This window comes from Muscardinus avellanarius (genome assembly GCF_963383645.1).
Source record: "Muscardinus avellanarius genome assembly, chromosome: 3".
Lineage (NCBI taxonomy): Eukaryota > Metazoa > Chordata > Mammalia > Rodentia > Gliridae > Muscardinus > Muscardinus avellanarius.
The window spans coordinates 96,950,215-96,965,876 of record NC_137788.1 but is presented as its reverse complement, the minus strand read 5'-3'; the positions used below and the strand labels follow the sequence as shown (position 1 = coordinate 96,965,876).

General features: G+C 41.4%; 1 protein-coding gene across 1 annotated transcript; it reads left to right on the top strand.

The window, feature by feature from the left end:
• Positions 1–4,368: 4,368 nt before the first annotated feature.
• On the top strand, positions 4,369–5,754 carry LOC308260163 (mRNA cap guanine-N(7) methyltransferase-like; the record flags this gene model as incomplete). The annotated part of the gene is given in 4 exon segments (XM_080691482.1): positions 4,369–4,716; positions 4,720–4,796; positions 4,798–4,865; positions 4,868–5,754. Coding segments are annotated over 4 exon segments (1,380 nt in total).
• Between the last annotated feature and the right edge of the window lie 9,908 nt (positions 5,755–15,662).

Sequence of the window (15,662 nt, the reverse complement as noted above, 5' to 3'; positions counted from 1 at the left end):
CAGCCCAAATTAATCTACCCAGCAAAACTACTATTCAAGATCAATGGGGAAGTCAAAGTCTTTCAGGATAAACAGAATCTCAAAAAATTCATGAATTCAAAGCCAACACTAGAGAAAATTCTTAAAGAAATAAATCATAAGGAAGAAAAAAGAAGCAGACTCCAGAATCAGAGAAGCGAGGAAGTTAATAAGTGGGCCATTTAAGTAAAGAAGAAAGATCACAACACCCAAGAGTAGACAGAACACAAAATGGCAGAAAACAAAAAGCATATTTCAATAATATCACTTAATGTCAAAGGACTTAACTCACCAATCAAAAGACATAGACTGGCAATGTGGATTAGGAAACATAATCCAAACATATGCTGTCTGCAAGAAACTCACCTCACAGCCAAAGACATTCACAGGTTGAAGGTGAAAGGATGGAAAAAGATATACCATGCCACCAGTGACCGAAAAAGAGCAGGGGTAGCAACCCTGATATCCAACAAAACAGACTTTAAACTAAAACACATCAAAAGAGACAAATCAGGGCACTTCCTTTTATTAAAAGGAACAATACACCAAGAAGATATAATGATAGTAAATATTTATGCCCCAAATGTGGGTGCAACCACATTCGTAAAACAAACCCTTCTGGACATAAGATCCCAAGTAGACCCAAATACAATAATTCTGGGAGACTTTAATACGCCTCTCACACCACTGGATCGATCTTCGAGGCAAAAGATGAGTAAAGATGCTTTAGAACTAAAGGAAACCATAAACCAAATGGACCTAATAGACGTTTTCAGAGTATTTCAACCAGGAACTACAGAATACACTTTCTTCTCAGCAGCCCATGGAACCTTCTCCAAAATAGATCACATCCTGGGACACAAAGAAAATACCAGCAAATTCAAAAAATGTAATATAATCCCATGCATCTTTTCAGACCACAATGGAATAAAAGTAGAAATCAACAACAGGAAACTCGAAAGAAAGTATTCAAATTCATGGAGAATGAATGATACACTACTAAATGACGAATGGGTAAGAGCAGAAATTAGGGAAGAAATAAAGAAATTTATGGAAACAAACGAAAACAGAGACACAACCCACCAAAACCTATGGGACACCATGAAGGCAGTACTAAGAGGAAAGTTTATCGCATTGAGTGCCCACATAAAAAGGATGGAGAACCACCAAGTAAAGAACCTAATGAAACAACTCAAGGATCTAGAAATTCTGCAACAATCCATTCCCAAAGCCAGCAGAAGACGAGAAATCATCAAAATTAGAGCAGAAATAAATGAAATAGAGAACAAAAAAACAATTCAAAGAATCAATAAAACAAAAAGTTGGTTCTTTGAAAAGATTAATAGAATTGATAAACCCCTGGCCAACCTAACCAAAAGAAAAAGAGAATCAACTCAAATTACCAAAATTAGAAATGAAAAAGGAGATATCACCACTGATAGTGAAGAAATTCAAAACATTATCAGAAACTACTTTAAAAATTTATACTCCAATAGATTTGAAAACCTGGATGAAATTGACAGATTTCTAAACACAGTTAACCTTCCTACACTCAACCAAGAGGACATAGCAAGCCTAAACCAACCAATAACAACCAAAGAAATAGAAACGGCAATAAAAATTCTTCCACCAAAGAAAAGCCCAGGCCCAGATGGGTTCCCAGCTGAATTCTACAAAACCTTCAGTGAACAACTAATACCAATACTTCATAACACGTTCCGGGAAATTGAAAGAGATGGAACTCTTCCAAATTCCTTCTATGAGGCCAGTATCACATTAATCCCCAAACCAAATAAAGATACCTCAAGAAAGGAAAACTACAGACCAATATCCTTAATGAACATAGATGCAAAAATTCTAAACAAAATACTAGCTATACGCATTCAAAACTATATCAAGAGAATAATTCATCACGACCAAGTCGGTTTCATCCCAGAAAAACAAGGCTGGTTCAACATACGCAAATCAATACATGTTATTCACCACATAAATAGAACCAAGAACAAAAACCACATCATCATAGCAATAGATGCTGAAAAAGCATTCGACAAAATCCAACACCCATTTATGTTAAAAACACTGCAAAAAATTGGGATAGAAGGAAAGTACTTCAACATCATCAAGGCAATATACTGCAAACCCAAAGCCAACATTATATTGAATGGGGAAAAACTGCAAGAATTTCCGCTACAGTCAGGAACAAGACAAGGATGCCCACTTTCACCTCTCCTTTTCAATATAGTCCTTGAGACTCTTGCTGCAGCAATCAGACAAGAGAAGGAAATCAAAGGAATCCACATAGGAAGAGAGGAAGTGAAATTATCCTTATTCGCAGATGACATGATCCTTTACCTGGAAGACCCAAAGAACTCAACCAAAAGACTTCTGGAGCTGATCGACAAATTCGGCAAAGTCGCAGGTTACAAAATCAACCTAAAGAAATCAGTGGCCTTTCTTTATGCCAACAACGAATCCACAATGAAGGAAACAAAAACAACAATTCCATTCACTATAACCTCAAAACCAATAAAATACCTAGGAATAAACCTAACCCAAGATGTAAAAGACCTCTACAACAAAAACTATAAAACATTAAAAAAAGAAATAGAAGAAGACCTTGGAAGATGGAAAGATCTCCCGTGCTCATGGATAGGCAGAATAAATATCATCAAAATGGCCATTCTGCCAAAACTGATCTATAGGTTCAATGCAATTCCCATTAAAATACCAGTGACATTCTTCAGAGACCTAGAAAAATCAATCATGAACTTCATATGGAGAAAGAAAAGACCTAGAATAGCCAAAGCAATTCTCAATAACAAGAAACACGCAGGAGGCATTACAATCCCAGACTTCAAACTATACTATAGAGCAATAGTAGTAAAAACAGCATGGTACTGGCACAAAAACAGATATACTGACCAGTGGATTAGAATAGAAGATACAGAAACAAACCCACACATCTTTAGTCAATTAATCTTTGACAAAGGGGCCAAACACATACGCTGGAGAAAAGACAGCCTTTTCAACAAGTGGTGCTGGGAGAACTGGCTAGCCATTTGTAAAAAGATGAAGCTAAACCCCTATATCTCACCTAACACAGGAATCAACTCAAGATGGATCAAAGACTTAGAAATTAGACCTGAGACGGTGAAGTTAGTAGAGGAGAACATAGGTTCAACACTACAACATATTGGCACAGGCAGTAACTTTCTCAACAAAACCTCCAAAGCTCAGGAAATTAAAGCAAGAATAAACAAGTGGGATAACATTAAACTAAAAAGTTTCTTCTCATCAAAGGAAACTATCAATAACCTAAAGAGGAAGCCTACAGAATGGGAAAGGATCTTTACCAGCCACCATTCTGATAGGGGGCTAATATCCAGAGTATACAAAGAGCTCAAAAGGCTCTACACCAACAAAACAAACAACCCAATCAAGAAATGGGCAAATGAACTAAATAGACACTTCACAAAAGAAGAGATACAAAGGGCTAATAGATACATGAAAAGATGTTCTTCATCACTGGCCATCAGGGAGATGCAAATCAAAACTACACTGAGATTCCATCTAACCCCAGTGAGAGTAGCAAGCATAAAGAAATCAAACAACAACAAATGCTGGCGAGGATGTGGGGAAAGAGGAACTCTTTTACACTGTTGGTGGGAGTGCAAACTAGTTCAGCCACTATGGAGATCTGTGTGGAGATTCCTAAGAAAGGTGGGAATAGATCCACCATATGATCCAGCTATACCACTCCTGGGTATCTTTCCAAAGGGGTTAAATTCAGAGAAATACAGCAACATATGCATACCTATGTTCATAGCAGCACAATTTGTAATAGCCAAAATATGGATCCAACCCAGATCACCATCAACAGATGAATGGATAGCAAAACTGTGGGAAATACACACAATGGAATTCTATTCAGCCATAAAGAAGAACAAAATTTTATCATTTGCAAGAAGATGGAAAGCCCTGGAAAGCATCATGTTAAGTGAGATCAGCCAAGCACAGAAGGAGAAGATACACATGTTTCCTCTAATATGCCCAAACTAGAAAACACAAAGGATACCAGTAGGACCCCAGATATTAGAGGGGAAATACTAGCTAAGTTTCAATGGAAAGATAGGAGAGGAGAAAGGCCGATCTTGATTAAGGAGCATCTTCACCTGAACATGTGTAAAATTATGAATAAGACATGGTTAACCTGGCCAACCATTGGTGGGGGGGGGGAGAAAACGGGGGCGGGGGGAGAGGGCACCAAATATAGTGTAAATGTATACTATTTATGTTCAATAAAAAAATTGTTAAAAAAAAAAAAAAAAAAAAAAAAAAAAAAAAAAAAAGATGTCTCTTGAGCAGGCAGAAGCATCAGTAGATGCTCACACAGGGTCTCCGTTCGGCACTGGTGAAGCCAAGGCAGCCTCTGGGACGATGCTTCCTGGAAAGACTGACTGTGAGCAAGTGGACGATCCAGGAAAGAGAAGGGAGCGTGAGGATGGCGCCTCGCAGGAAAGCCCCAGTGATGAGGGCGGGTCTCCGTCCAGGAAAAGAAAGCTTGGTGTCGAAACTGTCCCGGAGGAGACAAGTCTTGGTGGTATTGAAGGCATCTCAAGCAAAAGAAAACTGGAAGCTGACGACGTTCCTGAAGATGAAGCCTGCACTGCAGCTAGCGCTCAGAAAAAGAGAAAGACGTAGCTCCAGGACGTTCCTGAAAAGCAGAACCACTTGGAGGGAGGACACAGCTCCGCAGTGGCCGCCCACTACAACAGGCTGAAAGGTCGGTCTGGAGACACGCAGTCAGAGTCGCATCTTCTACATGAGAAACTTTAATAATTGGAATAAAGTGTTCTGATCGGAGAATTTTTAGAGAAAGTACGACAGAAAAAGCCTCGGGACATCACTGTGTTGGACCTGGGCTGCGGTAAAGGCGGAGACTTGCTCAAGTGGAGGAAGGGGAGGATCAGCAGGCTAGTGTGCACTGATATCGCGGATATTTCTGTGAAACAGTGTCAGCAGCGGTATGAGGACATGAAAAACCGCAGTGATGAATATATCTTTAATGCAGAATTTATAACTGCTGACTCTTCCAAGGAACTTTTGGTTGACAAGTTTCGTGACCCAGAAATGCGCTTTGACATCTGCAGCTGCCAGTTTGTCTGCCACTACGCATTCGAGTCCCCTGAGCAAGCTGATGTGATGCTCAGAAATGCGTGTGAGAGGCTTAGCCCTGGAGGCTATTTCATTGGTACCACTCCCAATAGCTTTGAACTGGTAAGACATCTTGAAGCTTCAGAAACAGAATCATTTGGAAATGAAATATATACTGTGAAATTTCAAAAGAAAGGACATTATCCTTTATTTGGCTGCAAATATGACTTCCACCTTGAAGGCGTTGTGGACGTTCCTGAATTTTTGGTCTATTTTCCATTGCTGACTGAAATGGCAAAGAAGTACAATATGAAACTAGTCTTCAAAAAAACATTTCTGGAATTCTATGAAGAGAAGATAAAGAACAATGAAAATAAAATGCTGTTAAAACGAATGCAGGCCCTGGAGCCGTATCCTGCAAATGAGAATTCCAAGCTCACCTCCGCCAAGGGGGACGACTACGAACACGCGGCGGAGTACATGAAGGGTGGCCAGGCGCGGCCGCCTCTGGGAACTCTGAGTAAGTCGGAGTGGGAAGCTACAAGTATCTACCTGGCCTTCGCCTTCGAGAAGCAGGAGTGAGGACTGCTCGGGCTTCGCCGCGGCGCAGCGCTCCGCCCTCCACAGCAAACCACCGTCTCAGGTCCATTTGACGGCTCTGTTTACGTGAATTGTAAATTAATTCTGAACGTCCAGGACGCTGCTAGAAACTCCAGAGTGTAAATTCAACATTTGCTGTCTGTGACAGATTAACTCTGTGTGTGTGTATGTGAGTTGGGGCCTTTGTCTTTAAAAATGTATTTTTTAGCAGTGTTCTAAGAATTCCATTTGCTGTTTTAGCTCATCAAAACTATACTATGACTTTGACAGCAGCTGAGCTTTGCACAGCGCTCCCTTGTTGAGTGTGCATTTCGGTGTGGAACATGTTGCAGTTGTAAACTGGTGAGCACATACAGGGTTGTTGCTGTTTGGGCTCCTTTTCAGTTTTGTTACGTAGCGTTTTCAAGATTAAATGGATTTGCTGTCTGTACAAAAAAAAAAAATGAATGCAGTGTATATAATTTCGAAAAAAACAAATGACAGCATGAAGTGAACATTGAAGAGATATGGGCCCATCTTAAAATATCTAACCTAGCCAGGCATGGTGGTGCATGCTTGTGATCCTCTGGTCTCAGCCTTCCAAATGCTGGGAGTACAAGCATGTACCACCACATCTGGCTTCAAGGAGAGAATCTTAAAGGCAACAAAAGCAAAAAAAAAAAAAAAAAAAAAAAAAAAAAGAAAAGAAAAAAGAAAAAAAGAAAGTGACATTCAGAGGCAAACAAATTAGAATCACTCCTGACTTTTGAAAGCCAGGAGGGCCTGGAGCAGCATATTCCAAACTCTGAAAGAAAGTGACTTGCAGCCCCAAATTTCCTTAATCTCAAGCTGGGCATGGTGGCGTACGCTTTTAATCCCAGCATTTGGGAGGCTGAGACTGGAGGATCACGGTTCGTGGACAGTCTCAGCTACTTAGTGAGGCCCTCTGCAACTCTGTGAGACCCGATTTCAAAATAAAGAATAAAAGCCGGGTGTGGTGGTGCACGCTTGTAATCCCCGCGCTTGGGAGGCAGAGACAAGAGGATCACGCAGGTTCGAAGCCAGGCACGCGCGCTGGCTTAGGAGACCCTGTTTCCAAATAAAAATGTAAAAATAGGTCTGGTAGTGTAGCCTGGAGGTAGAAGGGCTTCCAGGAACCCCAGTACCACCAAAAAAAAAAAAAAAAAAAAAAAAAAAAAAATAGGGCAGGGGCGTAGCTCGGAGGTAGAATGCCCGTGGGTTCCATCCCCATACCTGCAAAAAACCCATACAAACAAACAAACAAATCTCTCAAACTCATTGGGGAAATAAAAATCTTCCATGACAAACAGAAGCTGAAAGAATTTATGTTTCCAAACCAGAATAGAGAAAATACTCAAAGAGATTAACTGTAAAGAAGAAATAATTAATAAACACCAGAACCAGAGAAACAATAATTTTCATCAAGCAAACAATTAAGCAAAGAAAAACAAACACTACCTCAAAACAGAAGTTAAAATTCAAAATGTTAGGAATTAAAAATCATCTCTTAATAATCACACTAAACCTAAGTGGCTTCAACTCCCCAATAAAAAGATACAGGTGACAAAATGGATTAAAAACCACAATCCACCTACCTGCTGCCTGCAAGAAACACAACTTATAAGTAAAGATAGTAACAAACTAAAGGTGAAGGGCTGGAGTAAGGTAAGATATAGTAGAGATTAAAGATAGCGAATATGTAGTAGGATTCTAGTAACCAATGTAGAGTATTAACTATAGTGATATGAAGAGGATTTAATACAAGACAGGGAAAAGAGAAAGAAAGAAAAAGGGATGGAGAGAAGAGAGTAGATATGAACAAGGGAAGACGCTCAAAAACAGGTAGGGAAGAGAGTAAGCAAGCATGCAAACACACACACACACCAAAACACAGAGCAGAGCAGCAAAATAATACAACCCTACAAATATATGAATACTGAGCAGACTTGTCCTCTGCGGTCCTCCTGGGTCTGTTTGGATTCTTTCAGCTGTTTAAGGTTCACCTTCTATAATAGGTTCTTGAGCATGTTCCAAACACTCTCATTTGCTTTGTCATTTAGAGTAATGGTGTCATTTTATAGCCTTGTCCTTTGGTCTCTTTCTGTGATTGGGACCCTGGCCTGGTGCCTCTCTGTGTGCAGGTGCCAGGTGCCATGGGCATCTTTCCTGCTGCAAGCCTGGGTCCCTGAGACTCTCAGTCTATGTAGGTGGCCAGCATTGCTGGGGCTGGATCTAGTGTTAAGCACAGGGCTCCACACTTTCCACAGACCCTGAGCCTGTGTCCCTCCCCCATCTGTGTAGGTGGTAGGTTCCACTGGGACCAGGCCCATTGTATAAGTGGGAGTTCGTGTTTTCTACCAATAGGGCTGGATTGGTCTGACCTCCCTGGTCACACGATTGGGTGGTCTGTGGCAATCTTTGGAGTTCCTACTAGACCTCTGAGCCCTGGGGACTGTAGACCTCTTTGCCTGATTGGCCCTGGGGGCTGTCTGCTAATCCATGCCTCTGCTGTGTCCAACAGCAGATTCCACCCCCACGTTCACCAGAGTCTCAGAACCTGAGTTTCTTGCTTGTCACAAGAGTCCCCGCGGCTGCACTGGGTGATCTCCCACAGTGATAACTGGTTCACTTCAGTGCTGTTAAGTGCTGCTCTGGATCTCTTTAGGATGCGGCAAGCTTGGCTGCCAGCGCTGCAGGTTGTAGCTGGGGTCCAGGCAGCAGGAGCCAACTGCTTATAATTCTGATGAGCTGCACCCACTTACTTTCCTTTAAGTCACTTGCTTTTTTTTTTGCTGGGGGTCTCTGGAAGCACAGTGCCGGCAGTCCCAGTGTAGAGAGGCAAGATGGCACTGCTGCAGATCTCTTGGCTGCAGCTGGAGGCAGGTGGGTACTTTTCTGCTCTGTTCTACCTTCTAGCTGTGTTTCTGCCACCTTTCAAATTAATGCTGGTTTTTTTCTCTCATAAAGATGCTGTTTTCACGGTGAGATCAAGCATCGGCAGGACTGATAGTTTCTGAAATATATAAAATAATTTTAAAAGATAAATATTTTAAATTTCTTTAATGGACCCATTTTGTTTATACTAGAGTGCTCAGTGAATGAATATGAGAATATTATTTTTAACAGGAGAAAAAGTTGTGCAACCCTCAAGTTTTAAGTCATATTATTTTAGTTCTTTATTCTTTTGGCTCTAGATATAGATGGATGACCCCCCCAAAAAAAAAAAAAATCCTCCTATTTTCCTTCTTTCCTCTTTGGCAGTCTGTGTGTGCTTCCATCTCAGCTTTTACTTAAAGCTGAGTCCATCTTAAAGCCGGTCGTCATCTTTATCTTTCAGCGCCCTCTACCGAGATGCTAGCAGTATTACATCGTAACCATTTTCCAATCAGGAAGTTTTTTCTTAAAAAATAAGGTAACGTTTTGAAAATGTCTTAAAGATAGCTAGGCTAGTTCCATAATTTGGCTGTTGTAAACTGTGCTGCTATGAACATGAATACGCAATTGTCATAATATTCTGATTTCATTTTCTTTGAGAAGATGCCCAGGAGCACTATTGCTGGGTCCTATGGTAGTTCCATTCCCAATCTTTTGAGAAACCACTACACCAATGGTAGATATAGACACAATAGAATTTTACTCAGCCACAAAGAAGAAAAAAGTCACACCATTTTCAGGAATATAAATGGAACTCGAGAATATTATACTAAGTGACTATAGCAAGTCTGAAAAAAATGAGTAGATGTATGTTCTCTCTCATATGCAGGAGCTAGAGGGAAATAAAGGCAACATCAGATAAATGAGCAGAGACTCCAGGGGAGTGACTGAGGGGGACTGGAAGAAAGAAGTAAGAAGGAATGCAACAGTCAAAACAATGCTATGAATGCATACAGAATTACAACTCCAATCTCAAAGGCAGGAAGCAGCCCAGTGGGAAGTGCACCAAGGATTGTGTGTGTGCATTTTTCTGACACTCTGTTCCAAATATGATATAAAATTACAATGTACCAAATCAAAAAAGAAAATATATTAAAAAGATGGACTCTTCACAAATTGGATTGATAGTAATTTAAAACTTGTTACAAGTATATAAACACATCCACTTATTACAAAGATACAAGTGGTTCCACGAGTTTGAAGATACTATAAAGATACAAACAAAAAAACTTTAAAGGGTATTCAGTTTGTTTTTATAATAGCAGCAAAAAGACATGAAATAAATAAAAAGCTAAAATTCCCATTTTAAAAACGAGTGATGAACACTTTAAGAAGTGTGCATTGGAAATCTCTCTCTGCATAGTATTACCACTAAAATGAATGTCGGGGAATAATTTTTTTAATAGTCTTATGTATTCTGTTTTATTGCTTGTAAAACTTCTGGTAGCTGTAGAACCCTTTAGGTGTTATTAAGTTGCTTCCTGTCTCCTTGAACTAGATTTTTTGCTTGAAAAAGGACAGAGGCTTAGTTGTTTTTTGTCACTGATTTCTTCTCCTTTATACATGGAAATCTGTGTATGGTGTTCAATAAATATTTCATAGTTGAATGAACAAAGTGTGTGGGAAGAAATATATATTAACACCTGCTTTATATTTTATAGAGCACTTGTTATTAGTCTTTTTATTTTGATCTCAATTATACCCCAGAACTTAGAACTTGGTTCATTATTATATTTTGGGACCTAAATTTTAAATGTGTGGATTTCTTATAGTAATACTTCATTTATCTAATATGGCTGGAAGAAGTAGTTTATATATAAATATTAATGTAACTATAGTTTCTCTGCTTTTTAAATGGTCTTGTCATATATATATATTATGTTATTAATATATATATATTAATGCGTTATTAACTTTCCTGTGTTCTGTAGTAAAGACTGTGGGTAATTATCTTTTCTAGGAGCTATGTTTTCTTTTTGTTTGTTAATAGCCTTCTTCCCTCCCTCCCTCCCTCCTTCCCTCCCTCCCTCTCTCCCTTCTCCCTTCCTTCCTTCTTTCTTTCCTTCCTTCCTTCCTTCCTTCCTTCCTTCCTTCCTTCCTTCCTTCCTTCTTTTTACTGGGGATTGAACCCAGGAATATTCTACCTCCAAGCTACATCCTCAGCCCTTTTTTACTCTTTTTTGAAGCAGGGTTTTGCTAGGTTACTGAGAGTCTTGCTAAATTGCTGAGACTGTTCTCACACCTGTGATCTTCCTGTCTCAGCCTCTCAAGTACTAAAATTAGAGGCATGTGCTACCACGCCTGGCATACGTTTTAACCTGACTCTGTATCCATTCTCTGAGCACCTAAACTTTCTGGTTTTTTTTTGTTTGTTTGTTTTTGTTTTTGGTGGTACTGAGGGTGGAACCCAGGGGCTTTTCTACCTCCGGGCTATACTCCCAGACCTATTTTATACTTTATTTGGAAATAGGGTCTCACTAAGTTGCTGAGAGCCTCACTAAGTATCTGAGGCTGGCTTTGAATCTGTGTGATCCTCCTGTCTCAGCCTCCCAAGCACTGGGATTACAAGCGTGCGCCACCACGCCCAGCTTAAACTTTCTATTAAAACAGCATGTTCTTATCTGTACCTTTGCTGCTTCTGCCCTAGAATCAACCATTTTTCCAAAGTGCCTTAGTTCTTTTTGAAAAGAGGTATTAGGAAGAACAATCTGGATACTAGATGTGCCAGTTGTTAATAGATTTTCTACTCCTAGGTTCTGTCAGTGGACAGAGTTGGGAAATATATATATATATATATATATATATATATATATATATATATATATACGTAAGTGTATACAAACACACAAACACACACACACACACACACACCTTTCTATCTGTATGTCAGAAGATATTTCAAACTATGACATATTTTTGTGTGCAAGCCACACTGTTATTATTTTACACTAGCAATGCTTCTCAAACTTTAACATATGAATGCTTGTGGGGAGCCATTAAGGTTTTCCCCTAAAAGAATATTTCTGACTCAGCTGACTGTCCTTCGCCCAGAGTCAACAAGGTTTGGGGTCTGAGAGAAGACCAGGTGGTGACAGCACGAGGGTATTGATTGACCTGCCCGTAGTGTAAGGTACTTTGGATTTGCCATTTTTGTATTCTGGTGTAAGAAACTGCATAAATACCTCAAGAGACATGAACCCGGCTTCGGCCCAATAGAGATTGGCGACCCTCCCGTGCTTCAAGAAAAGTAAATTAAAATTCGTTGAATTAAATTCTTAGAATTGAATTCTTTCATCCTCACTCCTCTCTTCGGAACCCATACTTTTGCCGGCTGGCTCTGAAATGATCATTCAGGGATTTTGCTGAAGTACATTTTTTTACTTAGTAGGCCTGGGGCAGGCCTGAGATTTTGTATTTCTGACAAGTTCCCAGGTAACATCAATGTGTTGTTCTGTGACTCACATAGTGATAGCAAAGCTTAAAGTTTAAACACTTCATAATTTTTAAATTGTCACAGTGATTATTTTTTGGACTGGGGGTCAAACCCAGAGACATCCTACCCCAGCCCTATTTTTTTTTTAAACAAATTTTGTATTGAACATAAATGGTATACATTTAAACTATATTTGGTGCCCTCTCCCCCCGTCCCCGTTTTCCCTTCCCCCCTCCCACCAGTGGTTGTCCAGATTAACCATGTTATATTCATAATTTTACACATATTCAGATGTAGACCCTCATTAATCAAGATCAGCCTTCCTCCTCTCCTATCTTTCCATTCAAACTTTGCTGATATTTCCCCTCCATTATCTGGAGTCCCACTGGGATCCTCTGTGTTTCCTAGCTTGGGCATATTAGAGGAAACATATGTACCTTCTCCTTCTGTGCTTGGCTGATCTCACTTAACATAATGTTCTCCAGGGCTTTCCATCTTCTTGCAAATGATATAATTTTGTTCTTCTTTATGGTACCCCAGCCCTATTTTATTTTTTGTTTTGTTTTGTTTTTCTTTTTGGTGGTACTGGGGATGGAATCCTTCTCCGGCTACACTCCCAGACCTATTTTATATTTTTATTTGGAAACAGGATCTCTTAAGCCAGCGAGGTTGGCTTAGAACCTGCGCATCCTCCTGTCTCCACCTCCCAAGCACGGGGATTACAGGTGTGTGCCACCAGGCCTGGCTTATTTTTTGTTTTGAAACAAGGTCTTACTAAGTTGTAGAGGACCTCACTAAGTAGCTGAGGAACTTGTGACCCTGTCTCAGCCTCCCAAGTACTGGGATTACAAAAGCGTGCCAGCACACTGATATGTTGAGCTAAGAGTTCTGATTCCATTTTGCTTATGTTAAGACACACTTTAAAGTTGTTGTTGTTGTTTTTTTACATACTTCATATAGAATAAAATTTAGCTGGACATGGTGGTGCACACTTGTAATCTCAGCATTTGATAGGCTGAGACAGGAGGATCTCAGGTTTGTGGCCAGCATCAGCTACTTAGTGAGGCCCTCTGCAACTTAGTGAGACACTGTTTCAAAAATAAAGAAGAAAAAATAGGGCTGGGTTTGTAGTGTGAAGGTAGAATGCCTCTGGGTTTAATCCTCAGTACTGCAAAAACAAACAACAAACAAATAAAAACTCTAGAATAAAATTAAGCTAATTTAGTGTACAGTCTATAGTTTTTGACAAACACACACAGTTGTGTACCCACCACCACCACTATAATAAAGCTACAGGGTAGTTCCATCACCCCTAAAGCTCCCTCCTGCTCTTTTGTAGCCATCCCCACTGCGTGGACTCCTAATTTCTGGCAACTATGGATCTGTTTTCTATCTGTATAGTTTTGCCTTTTCCAAAATGTCATAAAATGCACTGTTGCCTGGCTGAGTAGTATTTCATTGTGTAAGTAGAACACAGGGTGATTAGAAATTTACCAACTCAAAACTTTTTTTTTTTCGGGTCTGGGGATGGAACCCAGGGGCATTTGACCTCCGAGCTACACTCCCTACCCAATTTTTTTTATTCTTTATTTTGAATCAGGGTCTCACTGGGTTGCAGAGGGCCTCACTAAGTAGTTGGGGCTGTCCGCGAATCACGATCCTCCAGGTCTCAGCCTCCCGAATGCTGGGATTACAAGCGTGCCACCACCACACCCAGCTAATTCAAAACTGTTTGGTTGTTCCTGGATTTGAGCAGCCTCTCTCTAGTATAGAATATCCTCAATAGGGGGTTTAAAATTTTTTCAACCACATAGAAAATTTGGTGGTGTTGAAGGTCATTCCAAAGGAAGAGCCAAATTCTTAACAATACTAGAAATTGAAAGCAACATAAATAGGTGAATTGGCTTCAGGATGGTTTTACTGAACAGGCAGTCCTTAAATACAAACTCTATCACAGGTTCCCAAAGTGGGTGATACTGCCCACGGGTGTGTGTGTGTGTGTGTGTGTGTGTGTGTGTGTGTGAGAGAAATTTAATACATAAAAGAATACAAAGTTGTCACTGCATCTTTCTGGTATTTTCTTTTAAAGAAGGTAGATTTCTAGCCGGGCGTGGTGGCGCACGCTTGTAATCCCCGCGCTTGGGAGGCTGAGACAGGAGGGTCGCACAGGTTCGAAGCCAGCCTCAGCTACTTAGTGAGGCTCTCAGCAAGTAAGTCAGACCCTGTTTCCAAACAAAATATAAAATAGGTCTGGGAGTGTATCCTGGAGGTAGAAAGCCTCTGGGTTCCACCCCCAGTACCCCCCCCCCCACACACACTAAAATAAAATAGAAAGAAGGTATATTTCTGGGGGGGCACCGACTAATTTTCTTTTTCTGGGGAGGGGCATAAAACAAATATATTTGGGAGGTTCTGCTGGATTATATACAGAATATCTACAGCAGATAAAATGGTAAGAGAGGAGGTAATATCAGGGTCTGAGTTCTTGGCTTTTGTTGGAATTACTGGTTTTTGTTTAGTGGTGGGAGGGCTGCGAGGAGAGTCTAACTTTCAAGTTCAGGGGTGTTCTCACCGCTGTAGACAACAGGAATGCAACCACAGTCTCTATTAAGCGGCTGTGGTTGAACGAGAATTATTACAATTAATGGCACCTTATGTGATTGATGCTCTGTAAAGCCTTTTCCTGCACAGTACACAACCTGTTGTGCGGCAGCTCTTCCTAGCCTCATTTCCCCAATGAGAGGCTCCTCAGAGAAGCTGGGCCACATCTCCAGATGCGCACCGCCGAAGCATCAGGGCTCTGGTATGCTCTCTGTATATATCCAGTGTTTCTTCTGTTATCCCAGCTTCTGCGGAAGGAAGTTTTGACTCAGCCAGGTAATAAATGCCAAACCTGGGAACCGCACCCAGTGCAGAGGGAGGGGCCTGGGTTTTGCTGATGCAGGCTGTGAGCAGGCGCTTCCAGTGTTATCAGGGCCAGACCCAGCTAACCCAGCTGCTTACCTGGGTGAACGCTGATCATTTCTACTAAAGGCCCTTGGGCTTTCCAGTTTTAACTTTTTAAATCGCTCCTCGCTTTTTAGAGATTTCCCATTTCAGGTGTTGCAGCCAGCCGCTTCCATCTTCTTCTGTGTGTGTGAGTGGAAGACTCCACAGGTGTGTAGAGTCTGTGGCGTTGCACCCACAAGTTAGAGAACCCTGCGAGAGCCAAGCCCGGCCTGGCCCAATTTCCACGCAGGAAGACCCGCCGTGGGGCAGATTCGTCCGGGATCCCAGCCCCAGGGGCGCTTGGGGTTAAGTAGCTGGCACTGTGATCCGCAGAAGCCCGGGTCTTTGGGGGCTGCGGGGCTCACAGCCTGCGGGGCCGGGGCTCCCCGGGCGCCCGCCCCGCCCAGCCCAGCGCGCACTTCCTGCAGCCGCCCGCTCCCCGCCGGCTCCTCCCCGCCCGCCCGCCCGCCCCGCCGGCCCGCGGGGTCCAGATCGCCCGCGCCCCCGGCCGCCGGCCACCTCGCTCGTGGACACG